Source organism: Gobius niger (assembly GCF_951799975.1).
Source record: "Gobius niger genome assembly, chromosome: 6".
NCBI lineage: Eukaryota > Metazoa > Chordata > Actinopteri > Gobiiformes > Gobiidae > Gobius > Gobius niger.
In genome coordinates this window covers 28,229,652-28,257,415 of record NC_136857.1, presented here as the reverse complement: position 1 = coordinate 28,257,415, position 27,764 = coordinate 28,229,652, and the positions used below count along the sequence as shown (strand labels likewise).

The window sequence follows — 27,764 nt, the reverse complement described above, 5'->3', positions numbered from 1 at the left end:
GGTCTGCACTGCATTCAAAATAATAACAAAGGAAACATTCTGAACGTGCCCCCTGCAGAATGAACTGAGATCAACTTGAAATGGCAATTTAAAGAGTCACAATCTGCAAAAAAAATGTATTCAGATTACTCAAATTTGCATATTGTGCAAAATCACATTTTTGTGAGCTTTTTGTGAGTCATGCTACTTCATTACCTCCTTGTCAAAAACAGACCTGGAACAGCATTTAGCTTCACTCACAGTTTTGAGTAACCAATTTAATGATAGTCTGTCATTTCCAGATTTTGCTGGGTAGTAGACGGAACATAAACCTGTCCTCCATAACAAAAATAGTCCTCATCCTGGTATGTTTATAATGGCACCATAGATTTGCTAAAACACAGTTAGCTATAAGTGAAAGCTTGTATTCACTGTTTTGTCCTGTCCCTTTACTCCTGCTGCCTGCTGAGGGCGCTCCAGGTAAATTTGAAATCATACCCACCCCAGCTCCTCGTTCAGCAACATGTGAACCACGCACTTCTAAACTTTGCCCCAAACGCTTCCAGACTTTTACAAAGTTCCTCCATGTTCCATGATTTGACTCAGGTTGCCATGCCGATGAATTTGCCTTCTAGGTTTGTAATATCGTAGTTTAATTTCTCATTTGTACCTTTTAGGTTGATACTGCGGAATGTACGGGTCAGTTCCAGTCGACTGAAGAACAGTTTCATACACAAGGCCATCGAGAAGCTGAACTCTCTGCCCTCCCTTCCACGGCTCTTCCCCCACTGCACGCTCCACAATCAAGGATGAGAGAAAGATCATTTCAAATCATTCACATGTTTTGACAAATAAAACGTCTTGAATCTCTTGAATGTTGAAGACGAAACAGGAATTGGATCGAAGCACTGTTTGGATAGGAGAACATCATTAAGCCCACATGCGGATATTGTTAAAAACATGTTTTGAATCGAGGGTTCCCTTACTTTTTAGACTTCCTTCAAAACTCCGACATGTCGATTTGCACGGGACTAGAAACACCTTGGAGTTTGCAGAATCACCCTACATGAAAGTTGTATACATTGTTACTTTCCAAAGGACACCACCATGGCAGATTCGGACGGGCATGGACACTCCAGTTACATCAGTAACTTTTACTTTTTGCCTGAGTTCCCCAGGTAATTCTAATCACGTTCGAATAGGGCTTTAAACGCCATTCATGTGCCCACAAAACGCTTTAATTCACCTTCTGCTGACGAAGAACAAAGTGAAGTTGTTTAAAAGGAAGGGTGAAAAGAACAACACTCTAACATGGTTAAAAAGTGGAAGTTTACCAGGATAGATCCCTTTAATACAACAGCACTGGGGCGTCAGAAAGTTATTCCAAATGTAATGTATATCAATAAACTGATGTCTATATGAAAAACTTGGCAGCTCTCGGCGTCCATATCCGCTCTTCCTTTAAATAAGTCTCTCTCTGCGTCTATGTTGTTCGGCCTTGGGAGGTGAAAAGACAATGCGGGCCCCTCCCTGGTTCTCCCACCCCCGCGCCGGCTCCAACAAAAGCCCAGACTGCGAGCCGCTCCTGGGGACGACCTCGCTCGCCGCAGCCCTCCCACACTCCGCCGCGCCACAATGTACTGCACACAGGCATATATCTATACAGGCATGCAATACAATAGACACAAGCAGACGTGGCTTTTAAGGTTCGAGCTTATGAGAGGTTGTCGGAAAGCTAGTTCCAGTACAGATTTTTTTTTTCCCCCTAAAGTTTTCGTTTGGCTGACTCCTGAAGTGGTATATTAGAAGTAAGTTTTGTTAATTTCATAAACAGAAACGACAGCAACCAGTAAAAATGTTTAAATTCGCAGGGGTGCGTTTATATTTCTCCCATCTTCAGCATTGTGAAGGGTGAGTTTGGCCTTTCTTTTTCAAACTACAACATTAAAACTAAGATGTTTAGGGATAAACTAGCTAAAAATCTCAACATCGACACGCACAATATTCCCGGGATCCAGAATATTAAAGCTGAGATGGATCCGTTTGTCGAATATATGCTTCGTGACTAGAGCAATTGAAGGTTTTTGCATCCTACATTCCCTATTGACTAAATTTTTCTCGGAGTCTAAAATGAGCAGTAAAGCAGTTGTTTTTGAGTTCTCCGGCGCGGTGTTGGGAGCGCGGCAGACAGTGGGTTCACCGTGTCGAGACTCTATAGGCAGATTTGGATTGAGTGCATTTACATCCTCCTACACGTCCATACTCTCCGTGCAAGTCTCCATCTGCGTCGACTGCTGCTTTTTGACAAACTTCGCGACCTTCCCCAACGCACTTTATCAACTGCTCACTGCCGAGTCTTTCTTTCAGCACTTAATGGTATAGAAATGTGTGTAAGGCAGAAGTCTAATGGGGATAATCATGTACGAAAACTGCTAGCCCTCTAGTTTAGACCTCTAGAGACAACTAACAACAAAAGTAGTTAGATATTCTTCTTTTTTGCTTTCTCAAAACATACAAAACATGCTCCTAATGTTGTTTTTCCAGTGGGTAATCAAAGAACGGATTTGGACGAGGAGCTAATCTATTTAAATCTCATATTTGGCTGCCATTAGTCAACATCTCCACAGTTATGCAAGGTGGCGTTAATTTATGCTTCAGTTTATGTTTTTCATGATTTTAAGTTCACTGCATCACATTGTATCATGACAAAATAGTATCATGCCGGCCCTGTTTTACACCCAGTTAAGTCCTGAATTGATCTGGATGCAGGCCTGGTGGTACTTGGAAGGAGATGGACTGGATTTGTTGGAAAACTCAAGCATGTTATAATGAGACAAAACAACTGAAGGGGAAAGAGACCTGCAGTATACAGTTTTCCATCTACCTCTCCTGCTTTTCCACAAACTTTGCAACCTTCCACAACCTTCTGTGCTAACGACTTGTTTACCCGCTTCCATAGAGTCTACAGACTTGCAAGTGCTTTCCTTAAGTTTAATCAAAAAGGCCAATGTTGTGTATTCTATTTCCTGCAGGGTAGGGGGAAGGTATTTTTTCAGATTAATGACAGCTCTTCAAAAGGATGTATTTCAAGAGATTGACATTTGTCCTTTATGGCAATGAAAACATAAGAAAAAAAGTATTCTACAGATACTATGAAGTTGCTAAGACAGACAATAGCCGAAATACTGTGATATCACGAAGTTAAAACTTTTACAACAACACAATGGACTGCTACGATTTGCAGCTCCCGGGCCTAAATACAACTTGCCTTGCGCCATGTAGCACTAATGACTTGTTTACCAGATTTCAAATGTAGAGAAATCAGTTTCTAGGAGTCATTTCAGAGTATTAATCAAAAAGGCCCATCTACAAAGTATCCTTCATAATGCAGTTACTGATGGTCGCGGCCTGCTTCAAAAGAAGTGTTTCAAAAGGTGCGGGTGTTTTGAATGTTATGCTGAATTTGTACATGTTTATGCAACATATCTGGAGAATCCACCAATGCTAGCATCCGATGTCCGCAAAAGAAACAAACACAAAAGAAATCAGCCCTATTGTGTTGTCAAAAAGTGTCATGTTTCATATGATGTAATAAACCAAAGAGGACTTTAAAATGTAAAATCCTGGAGTCATTCACAGCGCCTTGAAGTCAAAGTCACGGGATGGAATCTATTGAAAATCGGAGTGTGGTCAGGGGTGCCCAAGTGCTGCTCAACTGTTTTGACTTCCAAGAAAAAGGCAGTCAGATGAGCAATGGGACACACAACATTGTAAATCTCAAACAGGGTTCCAGATTACAAGAAATGAGTAAGAACGAATGTGCAGAAGCGAAATAACAGTCTCCTTAGTCATTTAAAGATGCAAAGTTACCAAAATGTGCAGGGGCGGTGGACAGACTACACTGGAATAAACAAATTACATGGAGAAAATGTGAGATTGTGCTCTGCCCTGATTTAATTATGCCTCGACACGAGCCTTGTTTAAAAGTAATCATTTGTTTATTAAAGTTTAAGGCAAAAACAAGAGCTTTTACAAGAAGCTACAGCTTATTGCTAACAATGTAGATCGCATATGTTGTCTGTGTTGAGTTTCAGGACCTTTTGCAAGACTCTAAACTAACGCGTTACAGTATAAAGGAGCGTAATGAAAGCAACCACGTCATACTTGATGCATTTGCACACTGTGGCACTTCAGGTTTGGCTAATTTCAGATTATGTAAAAACACAAGAGTAATAATAGCAGCTACATCAATGCAGGTTATCAGCAGTAGAGACATAGTACATAAATACATAAACCTCAGTCACCATAGGCAATGAACGACCAAGAACTGAACCTCACAGATCTACTGTATAATAAAACTCTGGATCGGATGTTGCCATGGTAATCCATTGGAACTAATGTCCAGCTCTGGCGGCAATTTTGTGATTGTCCTTTCTACTCTAGAACTCACAACCTGCAGATGAAACAGGTAAAGGTAAAGGTAAAGATTTCAACATCTCTAATCAAAATGTCTGACCAGATGAAATCTGAAAGTTATACTAATAACACAAGTAGACACAATGAACGTAACAATTTTATTTATACTTTGTTAAATTATGTCCAGATTGGGATGGAAACACAGATGGACTTCCCAGTGTTTGGACTCCAAAATGACTACACTATCTGAATTTTGACTTTGATTCATGGAAATGTGTGCTTTTCACTTGACTTTGAATTAGAATTTGGCGATTAGGACAATGGCAAGATGGCAGCTACATTTACGGCAACCGCTGGATTTTCCTATTTTATGATAAATCTGTGCCTAAACTTTTATTGTGGTTTGAATGCTTTTATCAAAACTTTTACATTTGTTCTATTTCAATGTGTAGTTGACCGACAGATTATGACTGTATGATTTCAAAGTCAGACCACCACATCATAAAAAGAGGTCTGAAAACTGAACGCACCGTGAGCTGTATCGACATTGTGTACACGTTCAGAGGTGATTGGCACGCTCCTATCTCAGGGCCCCACCGATTTTCCTCACTTTGAGTGACAGCTGACATTCCGAGTGTCCAGTGGAGACATCTTTACTGCCCTCAGGCCAGGATTTTCCCGGGATAAAGGCCCCGCAAAAGGTCACTCCGAACTGGGAATGATGAAGGAGGTGACGGGGAAATCGAATGGGGCTTCAGGAGATTAGGAGGAACATGGTCAGGCTTTAATAAAAAAGGGTAAATCGGAGAGGAATCTGGAAAAAAAGTTTATGGAGGAGATCTTGAGAAGGTGCTGACAGAATGTAAAATGAATGGCTTTCAGATTATATAGCAAGTAAAGGAAAGGCAGAGAGAATGGACTAACCTTGGTCGTTTTAGGGTCATAAATCATTATGAAAGTCTTACATTTGTGCAGAATTTAAGACCTTAAAAGCATAAAATCTGCGAAGGTACAGTATATCATTTTGATGAATTAATGGGATAAATGAAGGGCATTTCACACCAATCCAAAAATCTCTTGTCTGCAGTGGTCGGGTAGGTTTTTGCTGACAACGGGACAAGTGTCAGATTTTGATATTTGAAGAGTCTCCGCCTCTTGTTCGACACACAAGGAGCACCATGATTGACCCATAGATATAATATATAGGAGATAAACAGTGGCCATTCTGACCCATTCATGTGTTTGTTGGTCACAAAGCACTTTACATGAAACAGTTTTACATTCACTCCATACTCTGTACTTGTTCAGTTTCCCCTGGCAGAGACTGACAGAAACGCTGTCATGACTGCACACATCTGCGCCAACAGTCCCTCTGAACACCTCTGATCATTCATTGACGCACACACATCATTCATCCTGCCCTACTCCACTTGTTTTTAGTGGTATTGGAAACCGGATTACCCAGAGAAAACCTATGCAGACATGGGGAGAACATGCAAACTCCACACAGAAAGGCTAATATAACTGTTAATCAAGCAAATATTCTTGCATCTGTGAGGAAATGAACTGCCACACTCTTTAGAAACTGCTGTTTAATCCATTGATGAAATCTAACTGGTAAGTGTCGCGCTTAGGTTTAAAGTTCATTGATGAAAACGTGAGTGACACTTTTACAAAATTCAGCCTCTCGTGTCCTGACGAAGACCAGGAGGCGGGACCACATTACACCGGTTTTAGAATCGCTGCATTGGCTCCCGTATGTTTCAGGATCGATTTTAAAGTTCTTTTAATGTTTTTTTTTAAATGTCTTAATGGTCTTGGTCCTTCTTATCTTTCAGAACTGCTTTTACCTTACGAACCTTCGCGGCCCCTTCGCTTCTCCAGGGGTCTCCTAGTCATTCCTAAAGTCAACAAAAAGACTCATGGTGAGGCGTCTTTCCAATATTACGGCCCTCGCCTCTGGAACGACCTGAGGAGGAGCTCAGGGCTGCAGAGAACTTCAGATTTTTAAGAGCAGCTCAAGACCCACCTTTTTAGCTTAGCTTTTAACTGACTAATCTATTTATTTAATCCTAATATATAAAATGTATGTATATGGGAGGTTGTCCCAGGCGCATTGTTTTAAATGTTGTAATCTGTAAAGCACTTTGTGATACCTTTCAGTATGAAAAGCGCTTTATAAATAAAGTTTGATTGATTGACTTTAAAGAGAAGAAGTGAGAAGAGACCAAATATCGCCCTGCCACCCAGACAGAGACAGCGCGTTTTTTCAACTGTAGTAATAATTAGCTGTTAAAAAAAGCAGTAAAATTTGCAAGGATTGCAACAAGGATGAAATGGTAGCACTCGCCAGTGGCACTTAGGCGACGAGCACCTGGCCCCCACCCTCAGCAAAGTAAACATATTTCTGCAAAAGCTCCTTGACAAGTCTGTCTAACTTCGCCTCTGTCAAAACAGCTGAGTCGCCCTAAAACGGCTGCAAAAACACCGCTGGAAATGGTTTGATTGAACAAATTGTGAAAAAAGCTACAAATTTAAAAAGGCTACCGCATCGTTAGGCATTTATTTACTGCTCGACAGATGCTGGGCGTGTGGGAGGCGGCTGGCTGCGCAACTGCTCCGAAAGTGTGTGTGGTAATCCTTTTGGAAAAATCTGCACGTTTGTGTTGGCAAAACTTCCAAGGATGAAGACCGGATCCTCATCTCCATACGATCTGGTGGGGTGGAAGGGGCCAGCGCATTCGAAATGATTACTTTCAGGTCTTTGGCCTTAGCGTGGGCGGTTTGGCATCTTATGGACAGTGCATAGATTGGGGGCAGGGGTGTGAGAACATCTGGGCCGGATGGATGGATGGTTGGATGGTCCCGTACACATCTGTCCCAGCTGATTCCACCTCGGGGCAAATGGCTATGTTTGGCACTGAACATTTAGCGTCAGCATTAGCCCGCACGCTCATGGTTCGCCGCGTCTGCTTTGTGTTCTTTGACCTGCATTTCCATTCAGACGCATGTATTTACCAACAAGCCTTTAGAAGTGATAACGCAGACAGGGAGCAGAGACGGGCGAGTAATGGAGCAAGGCAGTGACGTCGCCAATGTCTCCGGGAGTTGGTATAGTATTTCATAAAGATGTGGGGTGGAATATTCTGAAATGTGCCAAAGTTCCAATGACAAGTTACAAATCAGTAACTTACAATGAAATCAATCTTAATTAACAAAATAGAAAGGATTGGAAGATGTTACGGAAGTTGCATTAGTGTTTGTTGTATCCAGTGGTGAAAACTCAGAGATGACACCACACCTCGGCATTGCACTCACACCAACAATAATGTTTGGAATAAATGTCTGAAATGCCGTTCACACCTCTCAATCGGCAAATTTCTAAGGAGCCTGAGAAGTTGATCAACAAACTAGGACAGTTTCGTTACAATCTCCTTAACCCCTGTTGAACTTCACCCGAACAAACGGTGGCGATACCTTGTCTCGGTTTTTACGGCCGCGACTGAAGGTCCCTCCCGTCATGTTTGTACAGACACAGTAGATCTTTGCGCCGCGGTCCGAGGGGCCCGGCAGATAAGCATGGGTACGGGTTTGAGATAGGGACGCCTTTTACGAGCGCACCTTTGGACATCCTTGGTGTTCTGGAACCATAAAGCAATAACAGGCACTCCCAACGGTTTAAGAGGCTGCGAATAACAGACAGGCACCTTGAACTCTGGGAGGAAGGGAGGAGCGGGGGCAGTTTGAGGATATAAACATGGCATGACCCTGACAAATGGGAAGAAGAAAAAGGGGCTTTATGATTGAGCAAAGCACTAATTGCTGTTTGAAAGGTTGATTGGAGTTAACAACAACTACTACAACAGTTGCCGATTTGCTTAAACGTAAATAAACAACAAATTAAGATTGGAAAACTCTCACATTTATTTGGCTTGGTGTGTTGTTTAATTGTAGTCAGTCATCCAAGAAATAGTCGTCGATCCATTTCATTAGTAATTTGAATAGATATCTAGTATGTATCTTAACTAGTCTTACTGTGACTACAAGAGCAAGACCTCAATCAAAAAACACAGATTACAATCTGCATCTATCCTTCCATTTTCCTCCACTTTCTCCTGGGTTGCAGAGCAAACATGACCAGACTTCACTATCCACACACACTTCTTCCAGCCCTCCTAGGGAGATCTTGAGGCATTCCCAGGGTGGCGTGGGGACATAGTCCCTCCATCGAGTCCTAGGTCTTTCCTGGGGCGTCCTCCCAATGGGATGTGCTGTGTTTCCGGGCTACAATCTCCTACTACAATCTCTGCAAATGTAAAACTCACCCACTCATAACAGCTTTTATCACATGACATTCTCAAATCACCAACACCCATGGTATAGACTTGCTGCTGTGCATGATATGATGCTGTGCATGATATGAACATCATGAAGTAGAAGAGTTCTGGATTTTAAAGAGGGGTTATTACATAAAATGTAATTTTAAGGGCTTTTTACCATGTTACAATGTTGTTCTCTCATCAAAAACATACCTGGAGCTGGGTTTTGACCCACTTGTGTATTTTAGAGTAATCTTTGGATCTTATGAAGTGGCTATTCCTAGGAGCGCGGCGGCGGCAGCTCCCAAAACGTTTCTCTTACGTTTTTCCTGAGGTCCTACATATCCGGTAAATGCTTTCCTCACCTCTTTATTGAAACAGCTGCACAGCGAAGGGGAGCAAAACGAGGTGAGATGTGAGGAGGCTTGTTGTGCGTGAAAAACAGGAAGAGAAGCTGTTTTAGATCAATATTGCAAAGTGGAAGTTAGTGATATAGATGTGTTTGACTTTTGATTTTTACCAACTTCGTGAAAAAAGCATAATACCTGCTCTACACGGTAAACACTAACAAACCATATTGGCAGTAATGCAATCTTAAGTCTTATGCGGGAACAATGTGGGCCTGACATGGATTTGCTTGTTACATTGTTACATTGACAAAGTAAAGTAGCAGCAACTCTGTGACACCATGATCCTTTGCTCAATTTTATTGTGGCCGACGTGGGGACAGAAAAGCGTTTTGGAAAAAATGTCTCCACTTGACATAACTTAGTCACAAACTGCTCAATATCCAATATCTGAGCAGTGACTTCCCATGCGAGGACAAATACTAAAACAACAGTCTCATAACCTTATGCCTTACAAGATAAATACACCGCTGCGTGTTTACAAAGTACTACCGGCTTGCGCTACCACACACTGCACCTCCATAAGCCCCGTGTTAATGATGGCAAATAGCTCATGTAACAAGGCGCTATGTCGATGTGAAGAGGCCAGCGGGTAGTTCTCCATCACAGCTGGAGACCGCTACAGTAAACAAAACAGATAGTTAAACGCCTTCAGCCCCCCCCTCACGCCTCCCCACGCCAGAGGAGCTGGGGGCTTGGAATATTAATTACGCCGGCTCCTCATACCATACCGGTTTGAGTCTTGCAGGGCGAGGGGAGTTAATAATGGAGGAGATACCGCGCCCTGCACAGCGAGCCGATACTATGGTGCGAGACCCCCTCCCAATCGCAAACACACTGGGAAGCACATCATGTTGGTAAAATGCGTTGCCTGTTGAGATTCGGTCGTTATAGGGATAAGCAAACAGGAACTAAGTGTAAAAGGAAGCCATTAGAACTGTGCCAGCATAGAAGACTGATGTTTTTGCTCAATGCAATCATTAAAATGAATGTGAATGTAATCTCTCTGTGTGGTTAACTAAACGAAAAGCTATTTAAAATTTGAGGTGGGAATTCTTCAAATCTGAGCCAGTATTCACACGTGAGCTGGAGGATGATTCTATTGTGCATGTTTTGTGTTGAAACAAATGTCACTTTGTCATTTTTCTACCAACAAGGCTGTGTGCATGGAATGTTTTTGGCGAACTTCCTGTTGGCCTGAGTAGGGTAAAGACTTCCTGTCCACATTTTAATGTAACAAGATGTCAAAAGTAGAAGAAAACTTAAAATAGCTTCAAGCCAATTATGTTTTATTAAAAATGTGTTCATATGGTGGCACTATTTTACCATTTCGTAGCGACAAATTACGTTAGACATTAGCTTCAAGGCTATAACGCTTAAAGTTGCAATCACGGAAGCAGTGAAGTAGTTGAAATATGTGTATAGGTGTTATATGTTGTGAGTTATTATTCAGTTGGTGCACGTTTTCAACAAGACACGGCTAACTCTCCACAGGAATACACAAGGACAGGAAACAGTCATCACCCAATGAAGTAAGCAGGAAGTTGCTCTGTAACATTCAGTGCACAGAGCCAATTACTTACTAAGACCCAATCTCCATAAATTGCATTATGTATGACATAGGTACTTTTAAATCATTGTCATTAAGCATTTCATTTTCATTTTAATGAAATGGCTAGAGTAAAAAAGAGAAAGAAAAGAAGATAAAATACTAATAAAATAGAAAGGGATCCAACTACACAAGGGGGTCCTTGAGATTCTGCAATAAAATGTAAAAAATTTTCATCTGAATAGTTCTCATTCAGTTATTTCTTAAAAAAATAAACATCTTAAAAATATGACAGAGCGCCTGCAGCCTGTCTTTTGTTTAGGAAAATCTCCACTTTAAGGGCTCCCATTAAAACTACAAAATGGCCCGAAAACATCCCTTCCTTTGTGACATAAGTAGTAAGCTTATTCTAATATTCTTTCAACATAATCCACAAATGTCTATTTCTTTACACAAACCAACACACTAAATATCCTCCATGCACAAACTGTGACAATTCAGACGCCTGCGTAACAGCCAGCACTGCCAGAGCCGTGTACAATGCTAATGTCATATGTTAATGCTGTGAGCATGTTTAATGTACTTTCCATTAAGAAGGCTCTCAGCACCGCAGCGACTGACACCTCCGCGACCCGACCAAACCAAGCAACGGTGAGAGAAAGAAGAAAGAAAAAAAAAGGGAAAAGAAACAGGCTTTTTACATGAGAAATATTCATAAGACGCATCGGCGCGGCTTACAGAGGTTCAGCGGGAACGAGAAAGTGCAAGCGCTTTAATCCAGACTACATGAAGGAGCTACATGTCCCTTTAATGCCATGTAAAACCTACGCAGATGAGATTAGACCGGCCACACTTTCAAGGCTGAATTAAATGATCTGATATGGAGAGCTGGGGTAGCATAAAAGCCATATATTTATGCCAAAAAGGGTTCGTCAGACATTACAATTAATTAAATAAAAAAAGAAAGAAAGTGTGGGCTGAGGTTTCTTAGCTGTGCATAATAGCTTACATGTTATATATTTATTGAATGAAACACAAATAGGAGGCTTAGGGATGCACTTTTTTCCTAGTTATTGATAACATTAGTGTATGAAAACAGAAAAAACAATCCTGACGTGTTGTGTGTGATAAATATTGTGAGCGTGAAAATGATTAAAAATGTTGTGATGATAGTGTGGAAGAATATAGCGAGAAAAAAACTGGTCCGAGAACTGACCCCTGGGGTTCCCCACATTTTAACATTTTCAGATAAAAGCAATAACACTTCTAACTTCGTAAAGCATCCATAACACATGACGACAAGGGCATTTTGTTTAAAAAAGCAATAGAATAACCACAGTTTCAAATTGTAATTGATTTAAGCCCAGAAAAAAATGATACAAGCGGTGGAGACACCCTACCATAAAAAACACCACAATGTGTCACCAAACTTGAAAGAAAGAACTTTTGTCACAGCCATTTCCCGAGATCGAAAAGTGTGCGGACCTCACAAAGAGGTGAGCAATCTGTGTAATCAGAAAAGCATAGAAAATGTCTGCCCTGGTTTTGCACCATAAAGCCTCCTAATAATGCAGTTTGAATGGGTAAAATGAAGGAGTTAACCAAATTACAGAGATTGGAGCAATTACCGGAGAAGCAGAGTTCCCATTAATGCAAAGCCTTTTCAAATCGCACAGCATCACACAAGGCCAGTTATGGAAAGGCTAGACCATAATCACATCAAAGTGGTATAATAAGGTATAGGGGCTAAATCTATCGCTTACTGCAAAATATGTTTGGCAAAGAACAAGATACGAACCTAAAGCTTGGCCGTCCAGTGTTGCTACTGGCAATGCTTACTGTTAATGTTATTATTAGCAGTGGTTCTCAACTGGAATGGCATCGGGACCTCCAATCACCACAGCATAACAAGCCACAACCCAAATGAGAAAACCATTTTCAACATTTCACATTCTAAATTGGTTATTAACAAAATGTTCCTTCTTATTTACTGCTGATTAAAGCAATGATGCAGGATCAATTATTTTTAATGGATTCAAGTAGCATTTTTGCACTAAATGACTAAAACAGAACTTTTCCACATTTTTAAGTTTACTTATTGATTTAGGCAGAGTCAGCAAAAAAAAATTGACATGGAAGACCTCAGTGGTTTTGCGGTGGTGGTTTTATATAAATATTGCCTCACACAATATCGCACGGACAATAATTTGGCGGCTCTACCATGACGTAAAGTTTAACCCAATCTCTTCCTCCTCACCTCTGATTCAACCCGACACATGATCCGCATCCGTCCACCCGCCTCCATCTCTCTCTCACCCTCCGAACCTTGCTCTCCAGCCACTCCCTGCCCCCCCGATGGTCCCTGATGCCTGTGTGTGTGTGTACGTGTGCATGAAGTGTGTGTGCAGGGGGGAGGGAGAGGAGCACTGGGGCAGGAGGAGGGGATCAAACTCATCCTCTCGTTGGTTTCGCCATTGCCCTACTTTCCCCGCACCGCGTTAACATACATGACCATGTGGGCCCTCTGCATGTGACAGGCTGTTTACGCTCGTGTACAGCGGGGCATGTTATGTGACGAGTGGGGGGCAGGGGGGGCATGTAAGAATACACTTTACGTTCATGCTATCGACATGCTTAGCTCGTGGTATGTCACATTGTTACGTCATGGTACTAGAGATGGGATATATTGACAAAAAAATACTGTCATCAATATTTTGGGGACAAATTTAAATCCCCATGGCAACAATAAAACTTGCTGTATTTAACAATAGAAACATTTGATTTTCTACAAGTTCTAATCAGTTACCTCTTACCTCAAAAGGACACTAATTGAAGTATATTGCAGAGGCAGAGCATTATTTAAAATTAAAATTACATTAATTCGAACAAATGTTTCAAGATATTACCAAAAGAACAGGGAAACGGGTGGTCTTAGACGTCTCCTTTGTATTGACGTCAGCGCTTAAGTGCAGTCTAGCACCCAATGGGATAAACAACACAAGAAAATTAATCAAATATTATAGTCTTAATTAGAATGCAAATAATAACACTTTTATGTAAATTGCGAACTGCGGGGAGCCGTATATTTTAAATGCGTTTCCACACAAGGCTCAGTCACCACTAATTGCCTGATACGGAGGCAGTGGTTGCATATCATTAACTGTGTTTAGTAAAACAAAGGCAGAAAAGTGAAGGCCTATTTGTGAAGACACACAACTCTTTAAATATGAAGACTAGCTAACCATGATTTAAGTCCACTTCACACTTAAAAGAATACAACATTTGGACATCCTAGAAATAGTTAGTCTTTAACACCTTTCACCAATTCCTCTTGATACAATACACAACTTTGAATTGTTGTCAACCATGAAAACATGCTTTCATTCCTTGTATCATAGGAGAGACCTGAGATTCAGAGTGTCTTTTACTGGAGCGCTATGGCTCCCATAGAGCACTCTACTGTCCCTGTTTGTAGCAGGGAAACTGAAGCTTCCAGGGAAAACCAACATAGAAAACACTAGCTGAAGCTCATAAACCAAAAAGCTATGTTTGTGTCAAGTAAAATGTCGTGATTGACAAGTATATTAACCAATCAGAGAAAAGCCGGACAGCAAACAGCAAACAGCATGCAGCAAACAGCATGCAGCGTGTTTTGTAAACAAGGAAGTGGTTTTAAGAAGCATCAGCGGACACAGTCATTAGCAACTCGGTTCAGATTTTAAACATTGGAGGATTTCACACGCATGCAGGAACGGGACAAAAAAACTACAACAAGAAGAAAATCCTCTCAGAGAAGATGAGGCATCAAAATCTACGCAGGTACATTCTTGTCAAATTCATTAAAGAAATTGTTAATGGTTAGTGGTTAATTCCGTCTTCTCATGATCGATATAAAACATTCAGAGATTTGATCGGCTGTTTGCAAAGTTCCAGACGGTCCTGCTTTCAAACACATACAAAAAGCAGGAGTGGACGGCTGGTCAGGCAATACAGCTTATTATGACCAGGTCAAATAAAGTGCCTCGCTTTCCTATTTGTTCTCTGCACTATATTATTTAATTCCTAAAGGGGCGAGCTGTCAGGAGCAGAGGGGCACCACAGTGGTACCCAAGACGGCTCTCCATTGATTTCAAGGGTCTGTGCTCAAAAATGGATTTACATTTGCGTTGCCTCGTGTATTCTTCCCCAACTGCTCGCACTACGTGATCTGTTCTGACCAAGTCTACTATGTTCAAATAGACGATAATCGGCACAAAATACTGCATTCGTGAAAGTCGTACGTGCAGGTCAACATGAGAAGTTTGTTTTTATGGATTTTCTGCTGCAGTGCCATGGAGCGGCCACAAATCGAAAAGATCAGAGGCGACGAACCAACATCTCCATCTCCAGATTGGCATGATCAGGAGGACCAAGCTGGCAGATTAGCTGTAGCTACACAAAGGCAAACTGCGCACCTGGAGCTACTTGCGCTAAAGATTGGATCAAACTGAACGTGGCCAGCTTCATTTCATTTCCATGCATGTGAAATATCCGCGGTGCATGTCACCCATAGAATTAGCCATAATGATGGCTCTGCGCTTTTCATAATGTGGACAGATCCAGCATGCAGGATTCCGTTTCCTCCTGCCTCACGCATAATCCGCCTTACTGTAATGGGGATGTGATTTATTCATCTGCAGACAGAGAAATAATTAGACGTTTCAAATGACGTTGAGACAATCGCATGGATCAGACAGGGAAGATGTTTCTAGAGAAATCGTTAGAAAAACAATCTCGTAGACTAACTAACCAAGGGTAACCAAGAACTGCAAATCCCTCAGAAAAAAAACATACTGCTAGGTCCAAGAATGGAAAGTTTGGAGTCTGTAAGTGCTACTAAAGTGGAGAGTGGAACGTCTGCGCTTTGACATTTCTCCTGTCTATAGCCGCGGTTGTCTCCCAGAAAGGAAATGACCATATTTGGAATACAGTGTCATCTCTGTTGCCTTTCGCAGTACGCATGTATACAAAATATGTCAACATTTGTGAATGAATACGCGCGGGAAACTGGCCAGCGCGGTGTGATGTTGTAATCTCTGGATCGCTATCAAAAGTCATAAAATAAGCTTCATAAAGGACATTAAAACTAAGGCGAGAAAACAAGCTTAAATTCTAAACATAGACCACAGCGTGAAAAATTGATGTTTTCCCCTCCCGTGTCTTAAAGCAGTACTAAGTTACGTGTTTACCATAATAAATCCGTTTCGTAGTCCCTGTGGGGGTAATACAAGTGTTTATGGGTGTTCCCCCTGGTGTCTCTGGACAGAAAACCATGTTTGCAACTTGACTGCCACCGGTCCGGAGAAAGCAATACACACTAATGGAATCACGAAGAAGAAGCTAACATGCTAACGGGCAAAACTAACTGCGGGCTAACGTCACTTTAAACAGTATTTACAGCCAAGTTTGAGTGAAAATAAATATTTCCATTGTATAATTGGATGTACAGTATCCCTCTCTCCCTTCGCCTTTTCTGTCAGCGTAGTATTTACTCCCCAAGACAATTAATAAGTTAAAAAATCGTAACTTGCTACGACACCTGCAGTTGCGCTTATGGCCTCTAGGGGGAAGTTACTTAGTACTGCTTTAATGTGGATTTTGTTTGGTTATTTAATTGATTGAGACAAAAATACAAAGATATGTGACTAAACATACCACGCCGTGATCGCAGCCAGCCTTCCCACTGATGTCAGGGAATCTGTTTGGAGCTAGTCCCAAAATAAATTCATAACGTGTCACTGAAAAGAAGGAAGACTCTCTTTAATCCCGTATCATTTCAGAGTGGGCTTCTCTCACTTGTTGATCGATTTGGCAGTAGATGACGTTGTTTCTCAGTCTTTTATGGGATTTTAACAAGTTATTTTTCATGTTTTCACACCCATATAGCCATCATGTTGGACGGACCGTGCATTTCTCTGATTGATTGATCCGCCAGTCGATCACACCCATGGAAACTCATAGAGACAACACCAGGTCTTAGTCTACACTTGCAAGGATGGGAAAAGTGTATAGTCTTGCAAGCCCAGGAAGAACATGCAAAATCCACACTGAAAGGCCAAAACTGGCTCGGTTGCTTTTTACTCAACAAAAGTATCATATTTATCTTTCAAATGTCGTGGAGTAAAAGTAAAGAGCTCTCAACAAAAGTAAAGTACAAATTCTTAAAAATTCTGAAGTAAATTGACTTCATCACTGACCACCTCTGCATCCATTTTGTAACGCTAGGACCTGCAAGTGGAAGAAGTCTTGCAGGAGGAGCTGTTTGTTGATGCCTGTGGTATAAAGATATAAAGACAGGTGCTGAGAGCGTGCCCGTTTCCTGACGGATGTTTGGAGACAAGCGGGGGAGGCAGAGGTGCATGCTGGGATATCAGTGTGTCCCTGGGATACGAGAGGAAGGGACACTTTTACAGGAATCAGAAGAGCGGTCACGTTGGTCAATGTCAACTTAAAGAGGACACTCCTGCAAAACTACGCCATTTTGAGCCTTGGTTCAAGTGTTTGCATATCTGTAGGGCTGTAAGGTGACAAATGTGTTGAAGGCCCTGCACCTTTTTTCCCCATTTTCAAACGGTGACAGAAGGAGCTATTCAGTGTTGGGCCAGGCATCCGCAATTGCTGTCCGAGACACCTCAGCTGGCTCCACTCGACGTGAAGGAGCAGCAGCTCTATTCCGAGCACCTCCCGGGTGACTGAACTCCTCAGCCTATCTCTAAGGGTGAAACCAGACACCCTGCGAAGGAAACTCATTTAGACCTCTTGTATCTGGGATCTTGTCCATTCGGTCATCACCCAGATCTCATGACCATAGGTAAGGGTAGGTCGACCGGTAAATCGAGAGCTTTACCCGTGGTCGCATGAAACAAAAATTGTCACAAAGTTCAGCTTGTTCTCTCAGCGCATAAAAACTAGGTGAAATGACTGTCTCATCAAAAGCGGAGACAATATTCCAAATGATAGCTTGATGTTGGTTGGATGAAAAGACTTTCAGCCATAAAATGAATGTGGCAGTTTGTGAATCCAATCACTTCTAAATAAGGATGACATTTTCAGTTTGGACATTTCATTCCAAAATGATGTCACTCCTATTGAGTTGTATCGACAACTGTGTCAACTGTCATTTTAAATACAGGGATTTTTATGGTTAAAAGTCCGGCAACCACAGCGGCCAATTTTTCAACGTAAAATGTATGGATTTCTTCTTTCTTTACAGTGTGTGAATCGTTCTGGCGTTTGTTGAAAATACTGCGTCCCTCCTTCGCTCTGGTCTGGTCCCTCGTGTTTCCTCCAGTTTCTCTTCTCCCATACAAGCCCCTCTTATCTCCTGCCTCCCCTCCAACACACCGTGTGGATCTGTGCAGTTTCAGGTGGGGGGGGGGGTGGATGAGAGGCTGCTCAATGCCCAGGATTAAGAGGCTCTGGATGGGCTTCTTCAGAAGAGCCACCTCCTCCTCCCGTCAGACGTGTGGGGTTGCGGGGGTTCCCCTCCTCCCCTCCTCTTTTCTCACGTACCTGCGTTGAAATGAGTCTATTGAAAGTGCCGGCACATAACGGACCCGGCCGTGCTCCTCCCGGCCACAAGGTTGGAGCCTATAGAATTCATTCGTGGAGGCAGCCCGAGTCAAGGTTGGCAAGAGGCGATGGCCGCTAACGCTACACTCTGCAGTGAGGAGGATAAATATGAAATGTGGTTTGAAGTGAGGGAGGTGCGTTAATCAAGAGTCCCTGCATGTTTGAGCCATGGAGGTGGAAGGGAATAGAGAAATATTGAAAAAGTTTCAATCCCATGTGTATAAAGTATGTTTTAAAGGTATAGGGTGAGTAGAACTTGTGTTGATTCCTCTTTTCAAATATGATATAAAAGCCTTACTTAGAGAAGGCAGTCCCACCAGGATTTCGCAGACATTTTTTGGACATTGTTGCGAGCTAAAAGGATTGATTTCATGAAAAGTTGCCATTCTTTTCTGCTTAAAACAATATGTTATATTGAGTGAGAGGAGGCGGAGCAGATGCAAAAGTCCTCGACACCACTCCCTACACACTTACAGTATAAGTAAATGGATATAACTGATCAGAAACTCACTTTAGTTACGCATAAGTTGCGGAGTTAAGGAACAGTTGGGCAGGAAATTGTGGATTATTGGAATAGTTGTAGGCTTTTGGAAAAGTTGCAACGCCGCACTGATTTTGCAAAGGTGGCTTGATTCAGTCCTGGAGGTACTGATCAAGGTGAAATGTATAGCTGGAAAGCAAATGTTTAGAGCCACAAGCAATTTATTTTGAGCTGAAGCAAAAGAAGAGGCTAATAGATCACATAAAATCTCACAGTGGAGAAATTCGCCCAGCGTCTCTTGGATAAAGGTGCAGACAGAAAAAAATAATCTAAATTAGGATTATTACTGCGAGGAAACAGTTCAGAGAAACAGACTGTTACAAATTGCAACAGGAGGTGATTGTTAAAGTGACAAAAATGTTTTTCATATACTATAGTCTTTGCGCATGGGTTACTTTACCGTAGAAATCTATGACTGAAAAACCTTGCCACTGTAAAAAATATTTAAGTATATGTCATTTACACCACGGTGCCGCACACAAGGCATAACTCTCGGTGCTTACTTCTCAAAAAAAACTCCCTCGTACTTATTAGAAAGTCAAGTTGCGGCGGCCCCATTAACCGACTCCTGCCGTGCCTTTGACATGAGCTTGAACGAGGCCATCGCTGCACTGCTGTGTTAAAAGCCTGCGAAGTGAGCTGCCAGGCTTACGTTGTGTTAGCGACAGGCCAGAGGAGGGGCAGCTGCTCAGTCTGAAGGCCAGAGAGAGAGAGAGCAGGCTTTAGAGAGAACATTTACGGTGAGTTTCCGAACTCGATCATTTCAGTGGCTTCAGATGAGAGTTCAGTGGAAATGTTTTACTCAAGGCGACTCAACATTAAAGCATAAACACATTACTCAAGTAGAAGTAAAAAGACTAAACCGAAAAGTACAGTCAATACGTTTTTAAAGTCTTCAAACTCCAAAGTAGGTGCAGTTACTGCCCCCTGGAGGCTGCAGATGTTATTCTATTCAAATTCACTGCACAGCCCTGAATACATGAAAATAAAGTTGATTTAGCTCAAAATATTCCCTTTGACCATCAAGGCGAGAACGTTTCCCTGCATTAAAGCTCTCCATTGGAGGCACACACACACAGCACGCCCTTAAAAGGAACTGCTAAATCACTTTTAAGAGGCTGACCACCTCTCCTCTCTGCCCCCTGCACCACTCTGTGGAATGGAGACGTGCCCATGCAGCAAAGAGCTCTCACTGACGGCCGGGAGAAACCGAAGTACAGTCATAGAGACGAGTAAGCACAAGCAAAACCTAACTTCCTAACTGCAGTTTTTTAAACACTTTATCTCCTCATTTATACTTGCAAAACGCTTTCCTCCACTTTCATTTAACACACAAAAGTATTCCATTGTCTAGTCCAAATTCCCAAACTTGGTATTGGTTGTGCCAAAGAAATGGCTCTGAACCTGTCGATTATAAAGTCCTTTTTCATGATTATTGAGATTGACCAAAGTCGATTAAATGGTCAGCCCTAGGAAAAATATACAGGTACAAATTGCAGAACATTAGGCCCATTTTCATTCCTCTCTTCACCCCATCTCACCTCTAGTAGCTTCTACAGACTCCAAACTTTCCACTCTTGGACTTAACAATATTCTGAAGGTTTTCTCTTCACAAGGATGTTTTTAAAATCTAAATCCTACCTGATTTTATTCAGCTTATTCAAAAACTAAACAAAATCAAAATCCCTCTAAAAAAAACAAAGTAAAGCCAACAATCTAAACCTGAGAATATCTATTATCTTAATTTTGATGCTGAAAATATGGGCAATTTTGGCCATTTTTATGGGTTTTTTTTTCATATTGAAAACTTGCAACTGGCATTTTGTCCTTGTATCGGTAATCTACAGCAGAAGTTTCACCGTAAAATCGCTAAATACTACACTAAAGGAAAATACAGTGTTTTCCCTGATGAATTACAGATTTTTTGTAATGCTTTGTGCGTTCCAGTAAGTCGTTTTATCCGTCGTCCTGTGGTGATGGCGGGTCTCCATGCCATACCAGTTGAGAACCATTGATCTTGCTCGTACACAGACACACATTTTGCTGAATGTCGCTCTCGGCTGTCCTCACCAGTGGGGCCTGCTTAGAAAAACCTAACTGCTATGTTTGCAGCACTGTAAGCGACGTCACTGCAAACTTGGGGCTGATCCTCTAATAAAATGTTCATAAAATAAAATGAACTTTGCCCTAATAAACACTCACATTTTTGCACATCCACATGTTGCCCTTTCCACACGTGTGTCCGGCCCGTGTGGAGCTCCTGTTGGACACCGCTGCTCAGACTGCAGCCTAATTGAGGACTGGGCTCTCCCTCTGTTCCCCGTGAGAGGGTGATGGCATTTGGCCGGCCCCTGGTCTCTATATAAAAAAGTGTAGGAGCACCATGACCTTTTAATGACAGGGCCCTATACGCCATGCCACCTACAGCAGCAGGTGACAGCGCTGCTCTTAAGGCGCCCTTCCCATTAGAAACCATCAGCTCGTACGCGGCTATTTTAGCGCACGTTACCCTTTTCACTCGAGGAGGGGACAGAAATGAGTGGTCTTTGTTCTGAGAATAACTAAGACGGGAGAATTCAAAGAGCTGTTGGACTTCAGTATTTGGCTGACCTTTTCAAACTTTTACGGACAAATGCAACAGATTCAACATCTACCTGTCTGTGTCCTCGACTGAATCTAAATACTGATTTAAAGTAGTTCCTTTTGAGCAAATAAATGTACGTTTAAAAATCTGTGTTGTGTTATGTGTACTTGTTTGGTGGACAAGCTTCTGGCCCGATTTCAGGAGGCCCTGCTCTGGAAAATACCCCCAGGTCTTCAAAATGTAGTTCTAATAACACCAGCAGAGGGCGTGTAGCTGATTAATACGTAGCTGATTACTACGACTGCAGGAAAATGGCAAGAAGTTTAGATTTAAAGTCAAACGTATACTTTTTCTAACATGCTTTACAAAGAAAAAGTACATCTTGAATGCCATATTGTGCCTAATTGTCAAAACGTACGATGTAAAGCTTGGATCTGTCTACAAACGCACTGACATTACACACACGCAATCAGTTAACTCTCATTTACCCCAAAGCATCAAGTCTTCTCTTTACCAAATCATGACTATTTCACTCCTTCGACAGCATCTGCGTTGTATATATTCATTCCGAGCGAGCGCCTGGGAGGTGTGTGCGACTTCCAAACACGTTTCAGACATTATATGATCAGCATGCGGCGCCATAATGAACATGAGTCACAAAACCTTTTAACAATGCGTGCTTTGTTCTGGAGGCGACGTGCTAATTGAAGCGAAATTCAGCCGCGGAAAAATTGTGTTTCCTCTTCTGTCCTCACTGTCAGCCAGTCGAACCTTTGCATCACAAAGAGGCACCTTTCCAGCAATTTGTATGAGTGCACTCTCTCTCCCTTCTATCATTGTGCCATTTCAGTTACAGCCTGTGGTATTAGGGTCATGGCTTATACAGTTCTTGAGTTGAGTCCAAGGTTTAGAAACGTCTTTAAGACACACTGATGTTGCAAGAAGGCCTGGCTCTCTGTCGCCGCGGTAATTCATCCCAAAGGTGTTGTATCAGGCGGGGCTCAGGACTCTGTGCATGTCGAGTTCATCCAAACCAAACTCTCTCTCACCCATGTCTTTGTGCACTGGTGCGTAGTCGTAGAGTTCCTTTCACTGGAACTAAGAGTCCAAGCCTCTGCATCCAAAGCTTTGCATTGCACTTGGATCAAATACACTGCCCGACCCACATGCTCTAATACACTGTTGTGCTCAGACCCTGGCAGAATTTTTTATGTTTAACCTATTTTTCAAAGAATATGAAAGATAACAAGAAAAGCTTTCGCTCATAGTTAGTGGGTGTGTGAAGCCTTTTATGGTCACCTGAGTTTGTTATTACCAGAATGACCCTGATCAAAAGTTTACATACCCCAGTTTTTAATCCTGTGTATTACCCCCTTAAACATCAATGACAGCTTGGAGGCTTTTGTGGTAGTTGTAGATGAGATTCTTTATTTTTTCTGATGGTACAGCGGCCCATTCATCAACACCCCAAAGACTCGAATGGGGTTAAGATCTGGACTTTGTGGAGGCCAACCCATCTCATGCTCCCCCCTGAACAACTCTTCCTCACCGTGAGCCTGATGAATTCTGGCATCATCTTGGAACATGCCCGTGCTGTCAGGGAATAAGAAATCCATTGATCGAATCATAACCTGGTCTTTCGGGATGTTCAGGTTCAGCTAGTCTTAGGCCCTTTCCGAAACCGCTTCCTCCTTTCTTTTGCTTCCCGCTCCCCCAAAGATCCTCTGTGAAGGCACCTTCACAGTAGAGACTTGGAGCTGCGGTTCTCAGACGGACTTTCCCTTTTCTCACGGAAAACACACACCCCTTTACCGTGACAGCACTGCCGACTAATGTTACAAGTATGACAAGTTTGACTGATTATTGACTGTTAACCAAGTACTCAGATTCGTATTTGTTATATTTAAATGATATATCCCCTCCTTGAACCACCACCTTAACGCGGTGGAGGGGTTTGAGCACCTGAATGATCCTGGGAGCTCTGTTGTCGGGGGCTTTGTGCCCCTGGTAGGGTCTCCCATGGCAAACAGGTCCTAGGTGACGGGTCAGACAAAGAGCGGTTCAGAAGCCCCTTATGAGAAACCAACAGGCCCGGTTAGAACCATGAGGCCATCCTCCCGTGGTGCAATGTGATTTGGGCAGCTCAGACGACAGCCCCCACGACCCGGCAATGGACAAGTGGAAGAAAATGGATGGATGGATAAATGATATATTTTAGCCTCTTCAAACTTGCCAATAAAATCATATTTGGTCTCATTGCTGCATTCATTTTCATTAACAAATATCTATATGACTGTAAAATGACTCTTCTAAATAAACAGGCCCTTTTCGGAAAGGGCCTTATTCTCTGGGCACATAGTGTTGCTGAACCTAGACCTGACCAACTGACAGATCAGAACAGTTTGTTTCATCCAGGTAGACACTTTTTTGCTGGGTCAGGCAGTGTATATCAACAAAATAAACCCATGCATTCAAAACTTTTCAGATTCAGATGTCGTCGCTACAAATACATACCAGAAAAGAACAATAATATTATTTTTATTTCTTCCTATTCTTTGATGCATCCGGCCTTCACTACGTCTCAATTGTCCAAGCCTCTCTTGGCTTGAAACGGTTTGAATAGTGTATGGGGGTGGCCGGCTAAGTGCCCTCCACTGTATCTCCCTCATCAAAGTGCACTAGAACAACAAGCCCTGCAGGCTCTGGGGACCGGGCTGGAGTGGGATCTTCGCCAAGTCTCCTCCTTGATCCCTCTGTTATCCTTTCACTCCACCTCTGCGCTCCCTCGCTGCCTGGGCGTGATGTGGAGAGATGAACCGATGTTGATGGAAATGGTTTGCGAGCACTTCCTCCGACGTGGCAGAGCCGTCAGCCACGTTCACGTCAGCGCACACCTGGATCACAGAGCCGCCGCGATGGAGACTGTATCTGCTTAGTAGTGCAAACCATTCAGAGTAGCTGCAGTACACTCTGCAGACATTTGTGAGGGTAAGAGGGAGCTGTCCTGCGTCTGCAGTGTATTATGAGCGATTGTGAACCTGGATGTAGCACTGATCCTCAGGACAGACTGGTGGGAAGCCTATTTGTACAGTGCTTTGTGTTGTTGAAATAGGTTCATGTAACGTCACAACATTCCAAACATCCTAAGAACTGTGGAAACAATGGTCAAAAACTGTCAAAAATGCTGATTTTTTTGGACTTGGTTGATGGTTAAAACAGGTTTGGTTTAAGACAGGTTTGTGAATCCGATCACTCACACATAATGATCAGCAAAAACATTTGGACAATTCTTTCCAAAACTATGTCTTTCTATAATACGTTTGTTAAGTGATGATGTCATCACTCTACTGCCGGGTCCAACGGAGCTTTAGTCGTATTCACTATAATGGCATTTAGCTGATTTGAAGCTGATGTAGAGCCGACTAAAGGACTAAAAGAAATATCACTTTTGCTCCAGTCTTTTATGACATTAGGTGTACAGCAATTTTTAGCTTTTCATCTGCTTTAATTTCATATTCAGATAATTTTGCGTTTTTTGCTGTGTTTATCTATGGAACTGTCAACAGTATGGACTCGTAAGTAGTTTATTATAGTGTGTGACGTCACACCTAAACGTATGCCGTCAACACAAACAACTGAACGACAAACGCCGCAGCACGACATCTCCCCCATGGCGTTTTACTTTTTCGTTTCATTTTCTTCAACGCAACTCTACGGACAGAGAGCTTTGGCTCGAAACATTTGGTCATAGCAATCGTTTCTTGAATATGAAGTTAGAAGGTCAGGACAGTCAGGTTGGGAGACCACTCTTTGTTAGTCCCAAGGACTCAAAGGAAACTGAGGCGATCGTGCTTTTCCAGTTGCAGGCCCAACATTGTGGAATGCACTGACTTTGCACCGTCGACAGGCTGAGTCACTTTCTGTTCACTGTAGCTTTAAATTGACTTTAGAATTTTTTGTGGTTTTATCTTGTTTGCCTGTTTGTATTCCTTGTATTCTTTTTACCTTATTCTTTTCTTGTTCTGCACTATGTAGAACACAACTATGTCGTTTTGAAAGTACAATATAAATAAAGTTGGATTGGAAAATTCGGAAACACAAATAACTTTTCGGTGTCTCAGCATTAGTATTTTAGTATTAGTATAATAATGGTATTGTATTTCACATTTCATAATTTGAAATCATGTCTCTGAAAGAATTAAACAGTAACAACAGAATACAGCAGGCGCAATAGCTGGTGAAGACTTCGACAGGCAGCTTTTGGAATAACTTCAGTTTTGATTTGCGGCGTGGTTTACAGCTTGAGCTCAGCCGGAAAAACACACTTTGAGCAGTTTCGGGTTTCAACGATGACGCAGTTGTATACAGGAAGAACAGATGTAGCGCTGACACCGTAGAAGAAGAAACAGCTCAATGAACCCCGAATAACCAAGGATTACTCAAAACTGTGTGAATGTAGTGAAATGTTACTCCACGAATGTCTTGAATTTGCATGATATGTCCACTTTAAACAAAACCGGGTCACTCGGTTTTGACAAGCGCATTAAAGAAACAAATGGGACATTTTACATCCGGAACTAGTGCGTGTCTTGAGGTTGCGCTCCATGGAGTTCTCCATTTATCACAAGTGCGAAATAAAGCCACTTCGAGCCAGTAAGACGAGACGTCTGAGGTCAGCCGGTGAATGCAACACAAGGAATGCAACATAATGACTAATTAGCATATTTACACAAACATGACACTTACTTCTGCCGTTAATGATGAGAATAAGCGGTGTCTGGGCACTACTGCTTTGCAACCACGCCGCTGCTTTATGAAGATATTATATACTATATTCAGATATCCTATCAAAAACACTTGTTACAGCTGCCACTAATTATTATATCCCATTATGAAACTGTACCGGAGTCTTCGAAGTAAATGCTCCTCGCAACGGGAAGCCTTTCAGTAAAGCGAGAGGCGGAGGGAGGGGGGCAGAGCAGCCTTTGCAGACGGGAGATTGGCAGGTAACAAGCAGAAAGGCACACAAAAAATGACAGCTCGCGTCAGGGCTAAATGGAGAAAAACGCTCGCAGCAACTTGAAGGACAGGACAAATAAAGGTCTCTGCGCGGGCAACAGTCAAAAACACATCTGAGGGCGTTCAAAAGGCTCCCACTGCCAGACTGACGAGGTGAAAAAGAAAAAAAAATGTAAAAGGCAGCATTTCTCAACACAAAGCACCTCTGAGCTTTTGGAAAAGGAGTCGAGTTTGTTGCTTCTGCTGTACAGCATTCAAACATCTCCAGAACACGCTGCGGGAAACTTCAGAGCTCGGGTGTGCAGGTTCGGGGCCCCTTACCGTCGTCGTCCTTGGCGTGCAGCGCGGCGGGGTGCGGGCCGGGCCTCATCCTGTCCCCCCCTCGGCCGACCGGGCTCAGGTCGGACGCCGCTCCCAGGTCAGCCGTCAGCCATGTGGGCTCGCTCATCTCGGACTCCTCCTCCTCCTCGCTGCTCACTGAACTGTCATCCTGAAGGACACAGAGGGAAGACGCGACGTGAGACGGGGCGACAATGCTGAGCGGCTGCTGTGTTGATTATGAAAAGGCATTGCAATAACAATCTGATTGGGCCAACGTCACGAGAAGCAACAACAAAAAGTGGACTTTCACATCATTTCAGATATCACAAACAAACATACTCTCGTTTGAGTCCCTATTAGGGCTGTCACCATAATTACTATATCGACTTACCGTTCAATAAATAACAGATAATTTATCGTCTTTACATTTATTAGCATTCCCCCCTCTTTTTTCTTGGGTTTTGCAAATTGAGCTGCATTATATTTCATATTTATTGCAGCTTGTTTGGTATTTTAGTAGACATTATCGAGTATCGTTAGAGTCAATAACATCGTTTATCGCGATACTTTCCTGCATCAATATATCGAACTTCAAATGTGTTGTCGTGACAGGTCTCACAGAAATGTCTCACCTGGAAAGTGGCATGCATATGTGAGGACAGTCTGGTCATGTTTATTCTATATTTAGTAAAAAAAAAAAAAGAAAAAGAAGAAAGTAAAACCTACACTCTCTTTAACAGTCAGTATCGGGGCTAAGGGATTAATGACCAGCTGACAGGCAACACAGCTTAGGATCCAAGTGGTTGGTTTTGTAAACAAAGAAACTGTCTCCGCTCAGCTGAGTGGTTGATGATGGGACAGACCGATAGTGCAGATTGGCAGCCTCGCTTCCATCAGTTAGCCCCAAGTGCTGCTGTGGCTGCAATAGTAGCTTACCACCTCCGAGCGTGGAGTGAAAGAATGAATGACTACAGTGTAAAGCTTTGAGAAACGAGGTAACACAATTCAAGTGTAAGCC

The 27,764-nt window shown here is 42.5% G+C and overlaps 1 protein-coding gene across 1 annotated transcript in view; it reads right to left on the bottom strand.

Moving 5' to 3' along the window:
- LOC306964180 (nucleolar protein 4-like) overlaps positions 1–27,764 on the bottom strand; it is a 251,440-nt gene that overhangs the window by 53,102 nt on the left and 170,574 nt on the right. The window contains exon 5 of the mRNA XM_079558126.1: positions 26,747–26,915. Within this exon, the coding sequence (XP_079414252.1) occupies positions 26,747–26,915 (169 nt within the window). The remainder of the gene's footprint in view (positions 1–26,746; positions 26,916–27,764) is intronic.